Source organism: Macaca thibetana, chromosome 19, assembly GCF_024542745.1.
Source record: "Macaca thibetana thibetana isolate TM-01 chromosome 19, ASM2454274v1, whole genome shotgun sequence".
Lineage (NCBI taxonomy): Eukaryota > Metazoa > Chordata > Mammalia > Primates > Cercopithecidae > Macaca > Macaca thibetana.
Window position 1 is genome coordinate 15,381,855 of NC_065596.1, and position 22,728 is coordinate 15,404,582.

The 22,728-nt window shown below is 46.4% G+C and overlaps 1 protein-coding gene and 1 long non-coding RNA gene across 2 annotated transcripts in view; one reads left to right on the plus strand and one right to left on the minus strand.

Annotated features, from left to right (window-relative positions):
- The window catches only part of LOC126942911 (uncharacterized), a 600,821-nt gene that overhangs the window by 170,076 nt on the left and 408,017 nt on the right, over nt 1–22,728 (minus strand). The window lies entirely within an intron of this gene.
- The window catches only part of MUC16 (mucin 16, cell surface associated), a 150,815-nt gene that overhangs the window by 110,984 nt on the left and 17,103 nt on the right, over nt 1–22,728 (plus strand). Inside the window, 17 exon segments of the mRNA XM_050771029.1 lie at nt 95–219; nt 446–513; nt 1,136–1,308; nt 1,642–1,677; nt 1,929–1,994; nt 3,084–3,205; nt 3,416–3,483; nt 4,080–4,252; nt 4,583–4,618; nt 10,438–10,562; nt 10,660–10,727; nt 15,266–15,438; nt 18,604–18,639; nt 20,675–20,725; nt 21,511–21,632; nt 21,723–21,790; nt 21,924–22,096. Of these exon segments, the coding sequence (XP_050626986.1) occupies nt 95–219; nt 446–513; nt 1,136–1,308; nt 1,642–1,677; nt 1,929–1,994; nt 3,084–3,205; nt 3,416–3,483; nt 4,080–4,252; nt 4,583–4,618; nt 10,438–10,562; nt 10,660–10,727; nt 15,266–15,438; nt 18,604–18,639; nt 20,675–20,725; nt 21,511–21,632; nt 21,723–21,790; nt 21,924–22,096 (1,683 nt within the window).

Genomic DNA, 22,728 nt, shown 5'->3' on the forward strand with positions numbered 1-22,728 from the left:
AAATCCCGTTGCATATGTTTAGAAGCAGGCCTTTTGGAAATGTATAAAATTCTCTACTCTTGAACATGTCATTTCTTTCCCACCTCCATGGCAGCTGCCAGCCCTCTCCTGGTGCCGTTCACTCTCAACTTCACCATCACCAACCTGCGGTATGAGGAGAACATGCAGCACCCTGGCTCCAGGAAGTTCAACACCACGGAGAGGGTCCTTCAGGGCCTGGTAAGAGCCCCAAGCATCTCACTCTGCCCAGTTCACCTTGTCTAGCCCCACCTCTCTCACTCATGGCAGGGCACAGAAGAAGATCTCACCCACCTCCCCTCACACCCAGAGACATGAGCCCCCATCCACTGATGCCAGGCCCACCTACTGGTGCCAGCCCCAATTACTAGTCCCCTGTCCCTACCCCCTCAGCCATCCTACTCACCTCCCTCTCCCTCCCCCACAGCTCAGGCCCCTGTTCAAGAGCACCAGTGTTGGCCCTCTGTACTCTGGCTGCAGACTGACCTTGCTCAGGTGAGACCTTAGAATTGCCAACCTTTGTTGCCCCAATTGTTTCCAGTCTCCATGAGTTTGCACTTCTTTTTTCCTGCCCTCTCTGTGGTTATTCTCATCAAAGATGAAACTCAAGGAACAGTGGCTCCAAGACTAATGTGTCTCCCAATATTACCACTGCCCCCTGCCATCCCACCCAAATCAACTGAAAATTTCCACAGGGTCCATCAGAAAGATTGGACTTTCACCCTGGCCATCCCTCTGAATTCCCTCTTTTTTCCCCACCTCCTCTGCCTTTAGGTGTTAAATTCTCTAACTAGGATTTCTCTCAAGACAAACATGCCTCATTCACTTGTTTAATTCTCAATTCCAGCTCTTCACCTGTCTCAAGTCTAAGCTGTCCTGTCCCCATGCCATGAGAATGCAAGAGCCACACGGCAATGTTAGAAAAATTCTTGTATCCACAAGTATGCTCACTGTCCCAAGCTGGACAGTAGTCAGTGCACTCAGAGAATCTAAGTGTGGCTTCTCATCTGTGTACCAGGCTTCTCATTTCCTGTGGCCCCTTCCTGTCCTTCACTCAGCAATCTTGGGACTCCTCCCTAGGCAAAACTTTATTATTCCCCTCACCCGCCCTCTCCAGGCCTGAGAAGGATGGGGCAGCTACTGGAGTAGACGCCATCTGCACCCACCACCCTGACCCCAAAAGCCCTAGGCTGGACAGAGAGCAGTTGTATTGGGAGCTGAGCCAGCTGACCCACAGCATCACTGAGCTGGGCCCCTATACCCTGGACAACGACAGCCTCTTTGTCAATGGTGAGCAACTGTGATGTGGTTGGAGTTTCTTCTTCCTTGTTGAGCAGGCCTCTACTCTCTGTCTTGAGGTCACACTCCCTACCTGGCCATTAAAGTCTTGGCCATGTTGTCTGTGTTTGATGACTAATCCGAACTTCATGGTTTCTTCTTCATCTTGTACTGGAGACCTTCATCCTCAGGACCTTCTTCCCTGATCTGAGGGTGCTTATAGAGAATCCTCAAAGCCCATGTTCCCTGAAACTCCTTCAATTGCACCATGGTAGCACTGACCCCTTTTAGTCCCCTACATTTCCCTTAACCCTTACCCACTCTCCTTCCTCCCTGTTTATGCAGGTCTCACCCATCGGAGCTCTGTGCCCACCACCAGCAGTGAGTATTCTACTAACATTCCAGTGGCCCAAATCCTACTCCAAGCAGGACAGGAGCTGACCTGCTTTTCCTATGCCCCTATATCTTCTTCATGAGGGAAGGATCTGAAAGGGTATAAATGATTCCCTTTCCCTCTGGCCCAGCTCCAGAGAGACACTAATCTCAAGCCCTGTATGCAGAAATACTCCTATCTGCTGGCATTTCTGCCATGAAAGAGCTTGCTGCTCTAACTAGTGCGGGCTTCTCCTCAGCTCCTGGGATCCCCACAGTGTATCTGGGAGTATCTAGGACTCCAACCTCGATACTTGGCCCTTCAGGTAAGTTCCAGTCAATGACACTTCTATTAGAGTATGCATGATGAGTGTCAACATCTCTGTTCTTTTTACTTAAATAAAGATTAAAAATCATAGCAAATTTACTGATGATGAGTCACCCAACAAACTTCTTTGAGCACCCACTCTCTGCCAGGCCCTAGAGATAAAGCAGGGAACACAAAAGAGATTAAAAATCTCTGCCCTCAGAGAGCTTATTTTATTTTGAGGATGATGTGGGATAGTGGTGATGATGATGTTGCTGGAGATGATGGTGATGCTGATGACCATGATGTGATGATAATGGTGAATATGAAGATGATGATGATGATACTGATGATGGTAGTGGTTTTGACAGTAATGATGATGTGATGATGATGATGATGATAGTGTTGGTGGTGATTATAGGAAGGATGACAGTGGTGGTGATGGTGGTGATTGTGGCGGTGATTGACAATGTGATGGTGATACTGACAATGAGGATGATGATGATAGTGGTGGTGGTGGTGGTGGTTATGATGGTTAAGGATGATGTGATGAGGGTGTTGGTGATCATGGTACCAGTGGTGGTGATGTGGATCATGATGGCTGTGTGGCGGTGGTGGTGGTGATTGTGATGATGATGATGGTGGTGGTGATCGTTATGATGGTAAGGATGAAATAGTGATGGTGCTGGTGACCGCGTTCCTGGTGGTGATAGTGCAGGTGATGATGTGGATGATGATGATGATGGTGATGGGGATGATAGGGATTATGATGATCTTGGTTTTGGTCCTGATGGTGGTGGTGATGACAATAATGAAAGTGATGGCCGCAGTGTTGGTGATGATGATGATGGTGGTGATAACAAAGGTAATAGATAGTATCTAGTATTATGGAACACTGAATATGCATGAAAGGTTGTGCTCAGCATCTAACTATTATTATTTAGCATGCTATATGAAAAACTTTGATCATTATAGTCAAGGGAGGCATGAAAACCTATTTTATCACTCTCTTTAAATCTGGTTGCATATGTTTAGAGATAAGTCTATTACAAACTCTTAAATGTTCTCTGCTTTTGAACATAGTGTTTATTTCCCACCTACACTACAGCTGCCAGCCATCTCCCGATACTATTCACCCTCAACTTCACCATCACTAACCTGCAGTATGAGGAGAACATGTGGCCTGGCTCCAGGAAGTTCAACACTACAGAGAGGGTCCTTCAGGGTCTGGTGAGAGCCCTGCCCACCTCACTCTGCCCTGCCCACCTTGTCTCGTTCCATCTACATCACCCATTCCAAGGCATGGAAGAAGATCTCACCCACCTCCCCTCACCTGAGAGATGCAATTCTCACCCCCTGATTACAGCCCCTCCCACCTTACATCTTCCTTGCTCCTATGTCCTCAGCTGTCCTACTCACCTTCCTCTTCCTCCACCACAGCTAAGGCCCTTGTTCAAGAACACCAGTGTTGGCCCTCTGTACTCTGGCTGCAGGCTGACCTTGCTCAGGTGAGAACTGAGAATAACCAGTCTGGCTGCCCCAAGTGTTCCCAGGCCCAAGGAGTTTGGTCAGCCTTCTTCCTTCCCTCCCTATGGAAGTCCTCAGCACAAGTGGAATTCAGGCATTGGTGGCTCCAGGACCAACATATCTTCTGATCCGACCACCTCCCCCGTCAACCGAGAGAACTTGCAGGGCCCATCAGCCAGATCAGGCTTCTACCTTGGTGATCCCTCTGAATTTCTTACTTCTCCCCACCTCCCTCTCCTTCAGGTGTTAAATTATCTTCCAAGGTTTCTCTCAGGATAAACATCCCCCACCCACTTGCTTTTATCCCCAATTCCAGCTCTTAATGTTTCTCAAGTCTGGGCTGTCCTGTCCCCATGCCATGAGAATGCAGTTTTATAAAATTCTTGTATTCCTGACCCTACTCACATTCCCAGGCTGCCTGGAAGTCAGCACATTCAGAAAATCTTAGTATGGCTTCTCACCTGTCCACCAGGAGTCTCATTTCCTCTGTCCCCTTCCTGTCCTGCCCTCAGGAATCTCATAATGCCTCCCTGTAGGCAGTCTATTTAATGTCATTCCCCTTATCTGCCCTCCCTAGGCCAGAGAAGGATGGGGAAGCCACCGGAGTGGATGTCATCTGCACCCACCGCCCTGACCCCACAGGCCCTGGGCTGGACAGAGAGCAGCTGTATTTGGAGCTGAGCCAGCTGACCCACAGCATCACTGAGCTGGGCCCCTATACCCTGGACAACGACAGCCTCTTTGTCAATGGTGAGCAACTGTGATGTGGTTGGAGAGTCTTCCTCTTTGCTGGGCAGCCTCTTACTCTCTGACTTGAGGTCACACTCCCTGCCTGGCCATTGAAGCCTTGGCTATGTTGTCTTTGTGTGATGACTGATGTCTGAACTTCATAGTTTCTTCATCTTGGACTGAGTTCATCCCAAGTACCTTCTTCCCTGATCTGAGAGTACTGATAGAGAATCTTCAAAGGCCTCTGTTCCTTGAAACTTCTTCCATTCCACTAGGGTATCTGTGACCCCTATTTGATTGCCCACCTCTCCCTTAACCCTTACCCACTCTCCTCCCTCCTTCTCTATGCAGGTTTCACCCATCGGAGCTCTGTGCCCACCACCAGCAGTGAGTATTCAACCGATGCTCCAGTGGCCCCAATTATATGCCAAGCAGGGCAGGAGCTGTCCCCTCTTCCTATGCCCCTATGTCCTCTTCATAAGGAAAGGGGCTGGGAGGGCACAAGTTATTCCCTTTCCCTTCTGGCCAACTCCAGAGAGAGACTCAACTCAGGCCTCATATGCAGCAAGGCCTGTAAATAGTTGTATTTGCTGACCTTTCTGCCATGAGAGGGTTGGATGCTTCCGCTGAAGAGGGCTTCTCTGTAGCTCTTGGGACTACCACAGTGGACCTGGGAAATTCTGGGGCTCCATCCCTTCTACTGGTCCCTTGAATAAGTATGTGCCAATGGCACCTCTGTTAGAGCATGGCTGATGAGCGTAAACATCTCTTCCATTATTCAGTCAAATAAAGATGGAAATTCTTTATAAATCTAGTGATGATGAGCCAACCAACAAACTTTATTGAGTACTGTGCCAAGCCCTGGGGCTCTGCCAAATCCTGGGGATATGGCATGGATCATGAAACAATTAATAATCTCTCCTCTCAAAGAGCTGTTTTTATGATGATACTGATGGTGGCAATGATGATGACGATGGTGATGGTGATTATGATGATCATGATGACAATGGTGATGGTGGTGGTGATGATGGTAATGATGATGATGGTGATGGTGGTAATGATGGTGGTGATTATGACAATAATGATGGTGATGGTGACAGGGATGGTGATGATTATGATGGTGGTGGTGATAACAAAGGTAATAGATAATATATGAACTTATTGGGTCCTGAATATGCACCAAAGTGCTATGCTCAGTGTTTAACTGGTACTATTTAATATGATTTCTAAAAAGGAAAAAAAAACTTGAATTATTATAGGCAAAAGAATTATGGGAACCTTTTATTTTGTCACTCATTCTAAGTCCTGTTGCATATTTTTTAAGTTTGCAAACACATTTTCTCTGCTTTGAACATTGTGTTTATATCCAGTTACCCCAATAGTGCATAAACCTGCTGATTGGAGCAACTGTGTCTTACTCCCTTGTGCTTCCCTAGTATCTACTTCAGGACCTTGTACATGGTAGATTGACAGATTTAGATCTACAGGAAAACATGGATTTTCCCGGGGAAGGAAAGAATGAAGTATGCTTTCTTATAATGTATGGAAAATTTCCTCTTCTGCCTTGGTTCAACTTTAGTGTCTGCCAGAGTTTACACTGGAAAACTATATGGCATCTGCTGCACTCCCTCATCCATGACAGACATCATTAATTGATTGCAGCATTCATGGCAGACATCACCAATTGATAATAGCGTTCATTTTCTCTCAGTTCAAAACAGCTTCAGAATGGTTATCAAAAAAAAAAAAAAAATCAGTTGCTACCAATCCAGTTGGAGCTGACTCAGGATTATGGGGCTGAATTCGAGAGAGTTAGGTTCCTTGATGATGTGTAGTTGACTCTTTGGTTTTCCTAGAAGGCTCAACTCAGGCTCAGCTTGGTCATTGCTGATATCCTTTCTTCCACTTGATCGATTTGGCTGTTGATACTTGTGTATGCTTCACGAAGTTTTTGTGCTGTTTTTCAGCTCCATCGGGTTGTTTATGTTCCTCTCTAAACTGTTTATTCTAGTTAGCAATTCCTTTAACCTTTCATCAAGGTTCTTGGCTTCTTTGCATTGCATTAGGACATGCTCCCTTAGCTCATTGTACTTTTTTATTGTCCATCTTCTGAAGCCTATTTCTGTCAATTCATCCATCTAATCCTTCATCCAGTTCTGCACCCTTAATGGAGAGATGTTGTGGTCATTTGGAGGAGAAGAGGCACTCTGGTCTTTTGGGTTTTCAGCATATTTTTGTTGATTCTTTCTTATCTTTGTGAGTTTTAGTTTCAGGCTTTGAGGATGCTGATCCTTGGAGGGGTTTTTGTGGAGGACTTTTTGTTGTTGTAGTTGTTGTTGATGCTGTTGTTGTCACTTTCTGCTTGTTTTTCTGTCAATAGTCAGGTCCCTCTTCTGTAGGGCTGCTGCAGTTTGCTAGGGGTTCACTTCAGGTCCTATTCATCTGATTCACTCCCATGCCTGGAGATGTCACACAGGGAGGCTGGAGAGCAGCAAAGATAGGTGCCTGCTTCTTCTGGGACCTCTGATCTTGAGGGGCACCAACCTGATGCCAGGAGGATCGCTCCTGTATAGGGTGTCTGACAACTATTGTTGGAGGGTCTCACCCATTTGACTGGCATGGGGAACAGGACCCATTTAATGAAGCCCTTTGTCCCTGGTGGAGAGGGGGTGCTTCACTGGGGGGAAACCCACACATCTGGGCTGCCTGAATTCCTCAGAACTACCAGGAGGAGAGGCTAACTCTGCTGGTCTGCAGAGACTGCAGCCACCCCTCCCACTAGGGGCTCAAGCCCAGGGAGTCTGAATTCTCTCCCTGAGCCTCTGGCTGGAATTATTGGAGATCCTACAGGAAAGCCCTGCCCACTGAGGAAGGTTGGGTAAGGGTAAGCCCTGAAGAGTCACTTTGGCTGCAGACTGCCACAGCCGGTGTGTTGGACTGTGGGGACAAACCTTGGGACGAAGCCATTCAGCCTTACTGGCTCCAGCAGGGAAAAAGCACAGCCTGGAGCTACAGAAAGGGGTGCTGCCCTTCCCCCACCCAGGGAGCTTAGCGTGTTAGGCAGTTGTGAGTCCCAGTGCTGGCTGTTGCCCCTCCCCCAAGGAACTCAAAAGACTTAGACAGCAGACAGCTGCAGCCAGTGCTGGTCGCCCCTCCCCCGGGGAGTTCCGTAGGCTTAGGTAGATTCCAGCTGTAAGAATCTGCGCGTTCTGGGGTTGGGACACTAGGTCCCAGTGGCATGGGTTCGCGAATGGGATCTTCCAATCTGTGGGTCGCACAGTTCCGTGGAAAAAGCACAGTTTCTCCAGATTGGATACCCCGCTCACTCACCACCTCCCTTGGCTAGGGGGAAGGGGTTCCCCTTCCCCTTGTGTCTCTCAGGTGGGCCACCACACCACACTGCTCTTCCTTCTGTCCGTGGGTCACTGCCAGCCTTCTAGTCAATTTTGATGAGGGAACCTGGATATCTTGGTTGCCAGGGAAGGATTCACACGCTTATTGTGGTTTTTTTCAATGGGAGCTTCCAAGCACTGCTGCTTCTAGCCGACCGTCTTGGCCCCCAGAGCCACATCAATTATTTTTTTATTTTTTGATTATGGCAATTCTTATAGAAGTAAGGTGGTATCACATTATGGTTTTGATTTTCATTTCCCTGGTCATTAGTGATGTTGAACATTTTTTCATATGTTCATTGGCCATTTGTGTATCTTCTTTTGAGAATTTGTCTATTCATGTCCTTAGCCCACTTTTTGATGGGATTGTTTGTTTTTTTCTTGCTATTTTGTTTGAGTTCGTTGTAGATTCTAGATATTAGTCCTTTGTTGGATATATAGATTGTGAAGATTTTCTCCCACTCTCTGGGTTGTCTGTTCAATCTGTGGACTGTGAAGGAAAAGTCAATTTCTTACACTAATTTGTGTCACTCATACTTCCAAATGAGATCCTGGGTTTGTTTGTTTGTTTGTTTGTTTTCTGTTAATCCTTCACAATACTTCTCTCACTTTTTTGAACTTATTGGTTTATATTCTGTTGTCTGCTTCTCTTTTATAGGAATGTAACTTCTTATGGGCTTTCTCTATTATACCACTTGTGGGTTTTTGTTTTGTTTTGTTTTGTTTTTGTCCTCGGATCCATTCTCCAACCTTCCTGTGCTCTGTGGGATAGAGTTCTGACTCATGAAAACTTCATTTCCCAGGTTCCCATGCTAACTAGCTGCCTTTTAGGTTCAGCCAATAAGAGGCATTGGTGGGACAATGGTGGGCGGGGCTATTGAAGGGCCAGAATATTTCTTTACCCCACCCCCTGCTCCCCTTCAAATGTTCCTGGAGCAGTGTAGGACAAATTCCATATATATGGAAGGAAGGCAAAGTGGATAGATGGAAGGAAGACGTGATGAATGGAAGGAGGAAGGGATAGAGGATGGATGAGTGGATTGAAGAAATAAAAAAATGGATGAAAGAAGAAAAGGAGGAGGAAAGGTGGATAAGTGGATGGAAGGAAGAAAAGAGAGGTGTAAGGAAGGAAAGATAGATGATGGATGGATGGGTGGATGGGTGGGTGGATGAATGGGTGGATGGATGGATGGATGAACAGATGGGTGGGTGAGTGAGTGAATGGATGAATGGATGGATGGACAGATGGATGAACGGATGGGTGGGTGGGTGGATGGATGGATGGATGGATGGATGGATGGATGGATGGATGGATTAATGGGTAGGTGGATGGATGGATGGATGGATGGATGGATGGATGGATGGACAGATGAGTGGGTAGGTGGATAGATGGATAGATAGATGGATGGATAAATGAATGGATGGATGGATGGATGGATGGATGGATGGATGGATGGATGGGTGAAAAGAAGGAAAAAAGTGAGAGAAGGAAGAGGAAGGATAAATAAATGATAGAAGGTACAATGAAAGGAAAAAAGTCAGCAAGAAAGAAAGGATGCATTAATAGAATGAAAGATGGAAGGGAAGAAGAAAGGATGGAAACAGAGAAGGAGAGAAGGAAGAATGAACAGAAGGAAGTTCAGGAGAGAAAGAAGGAGAGAAGGAAGAATGAACAGAAGGAAATTCAAGAGTGATGAAAAGAAGAAAGGCAGGGAGAGAAGGAGAGGTAAACTTTTCTTCTAGTGGTTTATCTTAAATCTTAGCTTGGCTGGGCGCAGTGACTCATGCCTGTAATCCCAGCACTTTGGGAGGCTGACGCGGGTGGATCACAAAGTCAGGAGATCAAGACCATCCTGGCTAACACGGTGAAACCCCATCTCTACTAAAAAAAAAAAAAAAAAAAAATTTAGCCAGGCGTGGTGGTGCACACCTGTGGTCCCAGCTACTCAGGAGGCTGAGGCAGGAGAATGGCGTAAAACCTGGGAGGTGGAGCTTACAGTGAACCGAGATCGCACCACTGCTCTCCAGCCTGGGCGACAGAGTGAGACTCCATCTCAAAACAAAAAAAAAGAAAAAAAGTAAAAAAGAATCCTTAGCTCATACTTCCATAAAGTTCCACACAGAGGAAGTGATTAGAAAGCATTTGTGATATATTTTATATAATAAACATGTACACCATATTGACCTGAGTGCCCAGCAGTGCTTACATGCTTTACAATGATTAACTTGTTTAAGCTTTATAACAACTGTTGAGGCAGGAATCATCATTGTGAACCATTGTCATCTCATTTTACAGATGAGTAAACTGAGGTGCAGAGAGGTTGGTTATGGCTGCAAAGATTGTTGGCCATGTTAACCAATGCATAGAAGATTAGCATACCTGGTTGTGAGTGAAGGAGAGAGAGAAATGGGAGAAAGGCAGAGAAGGATCAAGGGGAAGACAGGAAGAGAGAGAGAGAGAATACATTTTTTTTAAAATGTCTGGAGTCATGCATGACTTCTGCATCAGTGTGGTTATACGGAGCCTTTCCCCTGGGAAAGATCAGAATCACTGGCACTTTTTACAGAATCCTCCCTTCTTGCATTTGGATAGGACCCCATCTGGACATCCCAAATCATTAAGCACACCCTTACTGGCTGCTGGAGATGTCTCCATTAAAAGTCAGCCTTGGGCTTATTGAGAGGTGGACCCAGGGTCTTTGGAACACACTGCCCCCACCTTGTCCCACACCACCCCCTACCCACCCATCATCCTCCCCAAGAGCTTCATCTCTCTCTCTGTCTCTCTCTCTCTCTCTCTTCCCCCTGCCCTAGCCGGGATGGTCAGCGAGGAGCCCTTCACACTGAACTTCACCATCAACAACCTGCGCTACATGGCGGACATGGGTCAACCCGGCTCCCTCAAGTTCAACATCACAGACAATGTCATGCAGCACCTGGTGAGAGGCCTGCCTCCCTCTGCAGCCCTGCCATGCCCATCCTAGGGCTGTTGCCTGCCTGCCTCTGACCAGCCACGGCTCCCTTCTCCCTCTGCAGCTCAGCCCTTTGTTCCAGAGGAGCAGCGTGGGTGCACGGTACACAGGCTGCAGGGTCATTGCACTAAGGTGAGAAACCCCCACTCACAGCCCACCACCAAGAAGTTAGGGTTCTGACTGGGAGGGCCTTCTTGGGTTGGGGTGGGCTATATTTTTTTTGTCTTTTCATCTTTCTTTTTTTTTTTTTTTTTATGAGATGAAGTTTTGCTCTCGTTGCCCAGGCTGGAGTGCAATGGCACGATCTTGGCTCACTGCAACCTCCGCCTCCTGGGTTCAAGTGATTCTCCTGCCTCAGCCTCCAGAGTAGCTGGGATTACAGGCGTGTACCACCATGCCTGGCTATTTTTTGTTGTTGTTGTTTGTTTGTTTGTATTTGTAGTAGAGATGGGGTTTCTCCATGTTGGTCAGGCTGATCTCGAACTCCTGACCCCAGGTGATCCGCTCTCCTCAGCCTCCCAGAGTGCTGGGATTACAGGCGTGAGCCACCACGTCCAGCCCCATTCTTTTTTTAAAATGGATTTAAGGAGTGCAAGTGCAGTTTTTGTTACATGCATATATTGCATAGTGAAGTCTGCAGACAGTAGACTTTCAGACAGTAGCTTTTAGTGTACGCATCACCCAAATAGTGTACATTGTACCCATTAAGTGAGGTTCCCCGCCCTTCTCTCACTCTCCCACCTTTCTGAGTATCCAGTGTCTATTATTCCACACTCCATGTCCATGTTTACATGGACCTGGAGTCCATGCTCCCACGTATAAGTGAAAACGTATGGTATTTGACCATGAGCTAATGGACATGGAGTCCATTGGCTCCCACTTATAAGTGAGAACATGCGGTATTTTACTTTCTATTTCTGAGTTGTTTCACTTAAGATAATGGACTCCCATTCCATCCATGTTTCTGCAAAAGACATGATTTCACTCTTTTTATGGCTGAATAGTATTTCGTGGTATATATATATATCACATTTTCTTTATCCAGTCTTCTGTTGATGGACACTTAGGTTAGGTCCGTATCTTTGCTATTGTGAATAGTGCTACAATAAACAAACATGTGCAGGTGTCTCTTTGATATAATGATTTCTTTTCCATTGGGTAGATCCCCAATAGTGGGACTGCTGGATCAAATGGTAGTTTTATATTTTTGTTCTTTGAGAAATCCTCATACTGTTTTCCATAGAGATTGTACTAATTCGCTCTCCCACCAACAGTGTATAAGAGTTCCCTTTTTTTTTTATTCTTGCCAGCATCTGGTTGTTTGGTGTTGGTCTGGTTGGTGGGTTGGTTGGTTTTTGTATTTTTAGTGATTGTTATTCTGACTGGTATAAATAACTTTTTTATTTATTCCTGACAATTTGATTTTTTGACATATAAAAATTGCTTGCATTTAAAATGTACAACTTGATATTTTGGTATACATTATAAAACGATGGCCACATTTCAGCTAATTAATATATCTATTACCTCTACATAGTTATCATGTTTGTACCCTTTGACCAATATCACCCCATTTGCTCCTCCTCCCAGCCCCTGGCAACCACCATCCTACTCTCTGCTTCTATGAGTTTGACAATTTTAGATTCCACCTGTAAGTTAGATCGTGCGGTATTTGTCTTTCTGTGCCTGGCTTATTTCACTTAGCCTAATGTCCTCCAGTTCCATCTATGTTATCCCAAGGGGCAGAATTTTCTTCTTTTTAAAGACCAAGTAATATTTCATTGTATATGTGTATGCCACATTTTATTTATCCATTCATCCACTGAAGGTCATTTAGCTTGTTTCTATATCTTGGCTATTTTGAATAGTGCTACAATGAACATAGGAGTGCAGCTATCTCTTTAAGATACAGGTTTCATTTCTTTTTCTTTTCTTTTTTTTTTTTTTTTTTTTTTTTTTTGAGACACAGTGAGACTCTGTCACCCAAGCTGGAGTGCAGTGGTGCAATCTCGGCTCACTGCAAACTCTGCCTCCTGAGTTCAAGCAATTCTTGTACCTCAACCTCCCAAGGAGTTTTGCTTTTGCTACCCAGGCTGGAGTGCAGCAGTGCGATCTCGACTTACCACAACCTCTGCCTCCCGGGTTCAAGTGATTCTCCTGCCTCAGCCTCCCAGGTAGCAAGTATTACAGGTGCCCAATACCAAACCAGGCGAAATTTTTTTGCATTTTTAGTAGAGAAGGGGTTTTGCCATGTTATCCAGGCTACTCTCTAATTCCTGGCCTTAAGTGATCCACCTGCCTCGGCCTCCCGAAGTGCTGGGATTTTACAGGCATGAACCACCACATCTGGACTCATTTCCTTTAGCTATATATAGGTTGAGCTATTCTCAGAGGGTCCTTTTCTGCATCTATTTTTTTAAATCACATTATTAATTTTTTATATTGTGGCAAAAATACATGTAACATAAAATCTGCCATTTTAACCATTTTTAAATGTACAATTCAGTGACGTCGATTATATTCACAATGTCATGCAGCCATCACCACTGTTTATTTCCAAAACTTTTCCATTGGGTAGATCTCCAACAGTGGGATTGCTGGGTCAAATGGTAGTTCTAATTTTTTTGTTCTTTGAGAACTCTCCATACTGTTTTTCATTCAAGGTTGTACTAATTTACATTCCCACCAACAGTATATAAGAGTTTCCTTTTCGTGCATCCTTGCCAACTTGACTTTTCTGGGTCACTTTGCACTCTCTTAGTATTCACTAGATACTTCTCCATTCATATTTTTACTCAACCCATGCCCATGGCACCACTCCTCTACCATTCCCACCAACCATGTATAAGAGTTTCCTTTTCTTGCATCCTTGCCAACTTGACTTCTTTGGGTCAGTGTGCACTCTCTTGGTATTTACTATTTACTTCTCCATTTATATTTTTCTTCAACTGATGCCCATGGCACTGCTCCTCTGAGGCAGGTGCTGGGTACTAGAGTTATAAGACAGATGCCATCCCTGCCCTCACCCAGTGGAGAACAGATGCTAAACAGGAACATAAATGTCTAAGTAAAGTGGCTTCAAATGGGGTAAAGTGATATGAAGCATAAATAAATAGCGAGTGATGGGAAGAGCAACTTTACCCAGGATGAATCTTGGGCTGTGTCCGAAATGGCCATGAAAACTGTTCCAGGCAGGGAGAACAGCATGAGAAAAGGTCTTGAGGTGCAAATGAACTTGGCACGTTCTACAAGCAGCAAAGAGGCCAGTGTGGCTGGAGCAGAGAGAAAGCAAGAAGGAAAGAGAGAGAGGATGAGACCCAAGACATCAGCAGGGTTGAAGGGCCTTGGAGGACTTAGATTTTTTTTTTTTTTTTTTAAGATGGAGCTTTGCTCTTGTTGCCCAGGCATGATCTCGGCTCATGCCAACCTCTGCCTCCTGTGTTCAAGCGATTCCCCTGCCTCAGCCTCCTGAGTAGCTGGGATTACAGGCTTGCGCCACCACATCCGGCTAATTTTGTATTTTTAGTAGAAATGGGACTTCTCCATGTTGGTCAGGCTGGTCTCAAACTCCCGACCTCAGATGATCCACCCGCCTCAGCCTCCCGAAGTGCTGGGATTATAGGTGTGAGCCCCTGTGCCCAGCCTGGATTTTTTTTTTCTAAATTGTGGTAACATACACATCACATTAAATTTACCATTTTAGCCATATTTCCCGTTCAGTGGCATCAAGCACATTCACATTACTGTGCAGCCATCACCACTATCATCCATCTCCAGAACTTTCTCATCTTCCCAAACTGAAACTCCATCCCCATGAAGTACTCACTCCTCATCCCCCTCCTCAAGCCTCTGGCACCTACCATTCTACTTTCTGTCTCTGTGAATCTGATGATTCTAAGGACCTTCTATGAATAGAGGAATCATATGGTATATGTCCCGGTTTATACTGTATGACTGGCTTATTTCATCAAGTATAATGTCCTCAAAGTTCATCCATGTCGTAGCATGTGTCAGAATTCCCTTCCTTTTCAGGGCTGAATAATATTCCACTTGTATGTAAATGCTATATTTTGTTTCTCCATTCATTAGGACTTCGATTTTTGCAGGGAGTTGTCAAGGGGTGCTAGGTTCTGGGGCTTCGATACAATAAGAGTAAGCTAAACTGGTTCTTTTCCTCCTTCGTGGAGACCATGTTCTGGTAGATACAGGAACAAATAATTTATGATTACATAGAGGGTGATCAGGGCAGTGACAGGGGAAAAGTGGAGGATTGTGGGACCCAGAGGAGGCTCCTGACCTTGCCTAGGAATTGCCTAGGAAGATAGGAGGAGGAGGAAGAGGAGGAGGAGGAGGAGGGGGAGGAGGACAAAGAGGGGGAGGAGGAAGAAGAGGAGAAGGAGAAGGAAGAGGAGGAGGAGGAGGGAGTCCTCTAAGCTGAGACCTGGAGGATGACCGGGAAGTTATCCAGGTAAGGAGAAATGGGGAGAAGCTTCCAGACAAAAGTAACAGCAAGTGCAGAGATCCTGAGATGATAGATAAGGCCAGGTGGAGAAACTGCAAATTGTCAATGAGACCAAAATATGGACTGTGAGTTGTGCAGTGACAGTGACCACAAGTGGAGAGGTGCCAGGTGACCTTCATCCCCAAAAGGTGCACCTCTCCCTCCTCAGGTCTGTGAAGAACGGCGCTAAGACACAGGTGGACATCCTCTGCACCTACCTGCAGCCCCTCAGTGGCCCAGGTCTGCCTATCAAGCAGGTGTTCCATGAGCTGAGCCAGCAGACCCACGGCATCACCCGGCTGGGCCCCTACTTTCTGGACAAAGACAGCCTCTACCTTAACGGTGAGCATCTCACAGCCCCATCTCCCTGCCTCAACCCCCAACCCCCGCTGCAGCCCAGGAGGGTGTCTGTTTGCCGGTTCTCTAGGGAAAGACTTGGGGTTCAAGTCTTGGTGTTACCACTGACCCTCCCATAACCACCATGCAAGGTTGGACTTTGATTAATCCTATTTTACAGATGGAGAAACTGAGGCTTAGACAGGTTAAGCAATTTACCTTGATGGTGATGGAACCAGGATATGAGCTCCACTTGTCAGCATTCAGTGCTATGATCCACTCTACATGTTCAACTCACAGAAGAGTCTTCCTGGTGGGGGCACTTGGGGGACAAAAAACACATTTACCGCTGGGCACAGTGGCTCACACCTGTAATCCCAACACTTTGTGAGGCCAAGGCAGGCAGATCACAAGGTCAAGAGATTGAGACCACCCTGGCCAACATGGTGAAACCCTGTCTCTACTAAAAATACAAAAATTAGCTGGGTGTGGTGGTACACGCCTGTAGTCCCAGCTGCTCGGGAGGCTGAGGCAGGAGAATCGCTTGAACCCAGGAGGCGGAGGTTGCAGTGAGCCGAGATTGCACCATTGCACTCCAGCCTGGTGACAGAGCAAGACTGTCTCAAAACAAAACAAAACAAACACATTTTCCCTCCCTGTTTTCTTTTTTTTTCTTTTTTTTCTTTTTTTTGAGATGGAGTCTCACTCAGTTGCCCAGGCTGGAGTGCAGTGGCGCGATCTTGGCTCACTGCAAGCTCCGCCTCCCGGGTTCACGCCATTCTCCTGCCTCAGCCTCTTGAGTAGCTGGGACTACAGGCGCCTGCCACCACGCCTGGCTAATTTTTTGTATTTTTAGTAGAGACGGAGTTTCACTGTGGTCTCGATCTCCTGACCTTGTGATCTGCCCGCCTCGGCCTCCCAAAGTGCTGGGATTACAGGCATGAGCCACCGCGCCCGGCCCCCTCCCTGTTTTCTCCTTACCATTGAGGAAGGATGGGCTTCTCTCCTACGTGAGGCCCCTATACCAGGAAGATCTAGGGGATCTAAGCTTCAGGCACACTGGGCCTCAGCACTGGTCTAGAACTCAGGAAAAGACATTTAAGAAGGCATCCCCTAACTGGGGTTCTGAGAGGCAAAGCATAACCATGGAGAATTGATAAAATAGCTCCCCTTTCATCCCCTCCACCACCAACCCAAGAACAGTGCTCATCATGACCCCATGAGGTGGGCACCCCATATCACTTATATGAGGTACCTTTAGGTAGGAACCAGGATGTGGAGAGACATCCTGGACTTTCATTACTCTTATTTTAGCAAAGAGGGAAACTGAGGCACAGAGAGGGGAAGGGACTTGCTTATGCCCATGCTAAGTTCTTGGCTGGTCTGGTTCTTGATGTTCTTTATTGTTATAATTACTATGATCATCATCATCCTCATTGTCTGTGTACATTTCTGGGGTACAAGTGCAATTTTGTTACATGTATAGATTGCCTAGTAGGGAAGTCAGGGCTTTCAGAGTATCCACCACTCCAATAACATACATTGTATCCATTAAGTCGTTTCTCATCACCCACCCCTCTCCTACCCCCTCACCCTTCCAAGCCTCCTTTATCTGTCATTCCCCTCTCTGAGTTCTTGTCCACACATTGTTTAGCTCCCACTTATGAGTGAGAACATGTGATATTTGCCTGTCTGTGTCTGACTTGTTTCACTTAAGGTAACTTCAGTTTCATCCATGTTGCTGCAAAAGACATGGATTCATTCTTTTTTCCTAACTTTTAAGTTCAGGCATACAGGCGCAGGCTTTCTATATAGTTAAACTCGTGTCACAGGGGTTTGTTGTACAGATTATTTCATCACCCAAGTATTAAGCCCAGTACCCATTAGTTATTTTCTCTGATCCTCTCCCTCCTCCCACCCTCCACCCTCAGGTAGGCCCCAGTGTGTGTTGTTCCCCTTTATGTGTCCATGTGTTCTCATTATTTAGCTCCCACTTATAAGTGATTTTCTGTTCCTGCATTAGTTTGCTAAGGATAATGACCTCCAGCTCCATCCATGTTCCTGCAAAGGAAATGATCTCATTCTTTTTTATAGCTGCATAGTATTCCATGGTGTATATGTACCACATTTTCTTTATCCAGTCTATCATTGAGGGGCATTTAAGTAGATTCCACGTCTTTGCTATTGTGGATAGTACTGCAATGAACATGTGTCTTTGTGATAGAAAAATGTATATTCCTTTGGGCATATACCCAGTGATGGGATTGCTGGGTCGAATGGTAGTTCCGTTTTTAGCTCTCTGAGGAATCGCCCCGCTGCTTTCCACAGTGGATGAACTAATTTACACCCCCACCAACAGTGTATAAGCACTCCTTTTTCTCTGCAACCTCACCAGCGTGGTTTTATTTCTCTTTATGGCTGAATAGTGTTCCATTGTGCATACATGCCACATTTCCTGTATCGATTCATCTGTTGATGGACACGTAGGTTAATTCCACATCTTTGCTATTGTGAATAGTGCTGTGATAAACACACAGGTGCAGGTTGCGTCTTGATGATCTGAGTTGACACACAGTCCCTTCGACTTGGCTGTTCCTGGGAGCTGTTCCCCCTTGTAAACTGCACAGCTTCTATGCTTCATTTTGTTCCTTCATTTAGATTTACCAAGCAGCTACTATTAACCAGGTCTTGTGCCTGGCCCCAGGGACAGAGATAGGTTACGTGTGCATCCTGTCCTAATGTAATCTCCAGAGGGGCAGAGATTGTTTTATTCTACCCTTTATTCCCCAAATGTAAAGGGAGGCTTGCACATAGAAAACCCTTAATAAACATTCACTGGGTGGAGGAATAGATTGGAGGAGGCCTGGAAGGGGAGGCGGGGGGCGTGGATGGACAGGAGGATAGACTTGTGAACACAAAGATAATGACAGCCTCTCACTGGAGGCATGCTAGAGACGTGAGTAGGGAAGGTCAGTGCTAATTGAAATATCAGGAAATTCTTTCTAGTGGTGAACACATTTAAGTCAAATATTAGATGATACATAAATGTATCCATCATCTCTAGATACACAAAGGGAAAGGCATCCAGGCAGGCGCCCCTTATGGACAAAGGCATGGAGTGTCTGGGTCGGCTCGACCACCTCCTCTTATGTGTGACCTCTTTGTTTCTAGGTTACAATGAACCTGGTCCAGATGAGCCTCCTACAAGTACGTGTCTTTGAATCCAGTGCCCATTTCAATCTCCATGGGTCTTGGTTCAAGCTTTTCTCCTCATTCATAAAGGAAGCTTGCCCCAAATTCGGGCTGGTCCCCTGAGGTGGTGAGGGGCAACGTCTCAGTGGGAGGAAGAATGCTGAGTCCTTGGCCTGTTTTTAGACCTGCAGCCATAGTCTTGGCTTTGTGAATTTTCCACGCCCCTCTGAGTTAGAAGAAGAAGTTTGAACAAGCATTCCCTACAGGGATCGAGGTTAAGGTCAGACGATGACCTTGTTAGTCCATACCTCCTGATAACAAAATCTCCTCCAAGTGCCCCAGCAGGGGCTTCATGGTCAAGCTGCAAACTCTGCTGGCTACTCAAGTGAATTTGGCTAAATTTGCCCATTGCCTCATCCAGTGATCCACTCATCTATCTTTCCAGCCATCCATTTTTCTATCCTTCCAGTCATCTCTCAGACACCATCCTTCCTTCTATCCATCCATCCATTCACCCATCCATCCATCCACCTATCCACCCCATTTTCCTGACCATTTACCTCCTCATCCTTCTTCCATCTGTCCTTTTATCCATCTATTCATCCATCACCCATCATCCTGCCCATTCACCTGCTTGTTCCTCCTTTCTTCTGTCCTTCTATACATCTATCCATCCATCCATCCATCCACCCATCCACTCATCCACCACCCACCCATCATGCCCATTCACTTGCTAGCCCCTCCTTCCTTCTCTCCTTCTGTCCATCCATCCACCCATCTTCCTGCCCATTCACTGCTTGTCTTTCCTTCTGTCTGCTCTTTTATCCATCTCTGCATCCATCCACCATCCATCCACCCTCTCCCTATTCACCTGTTTGTCCTTCTTTCTGTCCTTCCAACCATCCATCCATCTTTCTATTCATCCTCCTCTTCATTCACCTGTTTCCTTCTGTCTTTCCATCCATCCTTCTACCCAGCCAGCCATCTCTCCAGCCATTCTCCTCTCCATTCACTCAATTGTCCTTCCTTCCATCTGTCCTTTTATCCATCCATCCACCCATCCATCCATCCATCATCCATCCATCTATCCTTCTCCCCATTCACATGTTTGTCCTTCTTTCTGTCCTTCCAACCATCCATCCATCCATCATCCATCCATCTGTCCTTCTCCCCATTCACCTGTTTGTCCTTCTTTCTGTCCTTCCAACCATCCATCTATCTCTCCATCCATCCTCCTGCCTATTCATCTGCTTGTCTCTCCTTCCTTCTGTCCTTCCATCCATTCATCCATCTGCCCATCCACCCACTCAACCTCTTGCCCATTCACCTGCTTGTCCTTCCTTCCACCTGTCCTTTTATCCATCCATCCATCTTCCATCCATTCATCCTTCTCCCCATTCACCTGTTTGTCCTTCTCTCTATCCTTCTAACCATCCATCCATCCTTGTATTCATTCACCTGTTTCCTTCTTTCCGTCCTTTCATCCATCCATCTATCCACCCAGCCATCTCTCCACTCACCCTTCTTCTCACTCACCCAATTGTCCTTCCTTCCTTCTGTCCTTCAGTTAATTCATCCTTCTACCCATTCACTTATCCATCCATCCATCCATCCATCTATCCATCTATCCATTCATATGTCTACCCATCCTCCTGCCCAATTAACCTGTTTGTTCTTCTTCCTTTCCTTCCTTCTTTCATCTCTCCAACTTCTCTTCCTCGTTCTTATCTATCTTGCCTTCTCTTTTGACCCTCCAGTTGTACATTGCACCTTCTGCCCATTCATTGATCCCTTCCATTTTCCTGCCCACCCATCCACCTATCCTCTTTGTTTAACCTTTCTCTTGTTCACCCCCACCCCCACTCTCTTGGGTTAATTTCACTCACAGTCTTGTTCACTCCTCCACTCACACAGTCACTCCTTCCCTCAGTCTCATTTATGGCCCACCTGTGAATGGTTGTCCTGGCTAGGACTACTGATGAAGCCCAGGGGAGCTTCTTCCACTAGGTGATGGGCTTTGTTCCTCTCTGATGGACTGTTCCTTCCACAGCTCCCAAGCCAGCCACCACATTCCTGCCTCCTCTGTCAGAAGCCACAACAGGTATCTGGGGTCCATTTTTCCTCCTCAAAGATTAGACTAGCAGTTCAATCAGACACCTGCCCTCGTAGAGCCCCCCAATTTTATGAAATAAATAGACCATCATAATATCAGATGTTTTGGGGTGAGACACCTGGCATAATTGGAAAGGAGGAGGGCTTTCTGGAGAAAGTTTCACCTGAACTGAGTCTTTAAGGATGAGTAAGAGTGATTCAGGCAAATAGGGTATGAATAGTATAACTGAAAGAGGGGAGTCCATGAACAAAGCCTCAGTGGCCAGAAACAGCATAGAGTATAGGGAGAAGTGAGAGGAATTTGGTTTGCATGAAACATACAGCTTAACCCAGAGTAGATGGATAAGTGAGACTGAAAGGTCAGCAGGAGCCAGATTGGGAAGGACCTTGAATGCCAAGTCAAGAAATTTGAACTTCATACTGAAGGCCATAAGGAGCTGTGGATGGTACTAGAGCAGGGGCAGCCGTAGTGAGATCGTCATTTCAGAAAGATTCTTCTCATGTTCAGTATAGAGAATGTCCTTTAGATAGGGCATCCAGTGAGTCTGCCAGGGTGCTAATCAGGGTGAGAAAAAATAAGACCTTAACTGGGATAGGGGAGGAGTTAGAGGATATATGTGATGAATATGCAGCCAAGGGAATTGGTGTGACTTGGAGGGGAGAAGATACGTAGCTTCTGACTTGGATGGCCACACTGGTTAATAATGAGTGCAGTCTGATCTAGTCTCAGACCAGCCCTCAGTTGCAGACATCTCTCCTCCCCTCCTCCTGCAGCCATGGGGTACCACCTGAAGACCCTCACACTCAACTTCACCATCTCCAACCTCCAGTATTCACCAGACATGGGCAATGGCTCAGCTGCCTTCAACTCCACCGAGAGGGTCCTGAAGCACCTGGTGAGACCCTGGTCCCAGCAGCTCCCGGTGGGATAAATCCTACCCCCAACCTCTGTTCCTCGGCTTACCCTCTTCCTCCTTCCTCTCAAGCTCAGAGCCTTGTTCCAGAAGAGCAGCATGGGCCCCTTCTACTTGGGTTGCCAACTGATCTCCCTCAGGTGAGACCACTTCCTGGCCATTTGCCAGTAATGACCACCCCTTTCTCAGCCCTCCCCTGCTCCTCCCTCCTCTGCCCTCTACCTGCAGAGGTCCCAGGACCTCTCTAGAGTCCTCAAATGCCTCTCTCCCCAGGCCTGAGAAGAATGGAGCAGCCACTGGCGTGGACACCACCTGCACCTACCACACTGACCCTGTGGGCCCTGGGCTGGACATACAGCAGCTTTACTGGGAGCTGAGTCAGCTGACCCATGGTGTCACCCAACTGGGCTTCTATGTCCTGGACAGGGATAGCCTCTTCATCAACGGTGAGTGTCAGGCTGAACTGGGATTTACAGTGACTTTTCGGGGGTTGGTGGGTTGTTTTGTTTTTGAGATGGAGTCTCACTCTGTCACCCAGGCTGGAGTGCAATAGTGCAATCTTGGCTCTGCAACCTCTGCCTCCCAGGTTCAAGCAATTCTCCTGCCTCAGCCTCCCAAGTAGCTGGGATTACAGGTGCATGCCACCATGCCCAGCTAATTTTTGCATTTTTAGTAGAGACAGGGTTTCACCGTGTTGCCCAGGCTGGTCTCGAACCCCTCACTTCAGGTGATCCACCTGCCTTGGCCTCCCAAAGTGCTGGGATTACAGGTATGAGCCACCGTGCCTAGCCTACCATGACTATTATTTGTCCCTGTTGTATTCCCTTTCCTCTCTAAAAAAAACAGCCCACGGCTTGGCTGGGGGCCACCCTTCCCCAAACCATCAAGGGGAGAATCTTTCCTATTATTTTGAGTAAATAGCATGAAATTCTTTGACCAAATTAATGTCATAAATTGTCTCTTTCTCCTTCACTTTTGTTTCCAGCTTGGTTGCGGTATAACTATCAAATACAATTATATCTATTTAAGATGTATAATGTGGTGATTGAATATATGTGTAGCTTATGAAATGATTAGC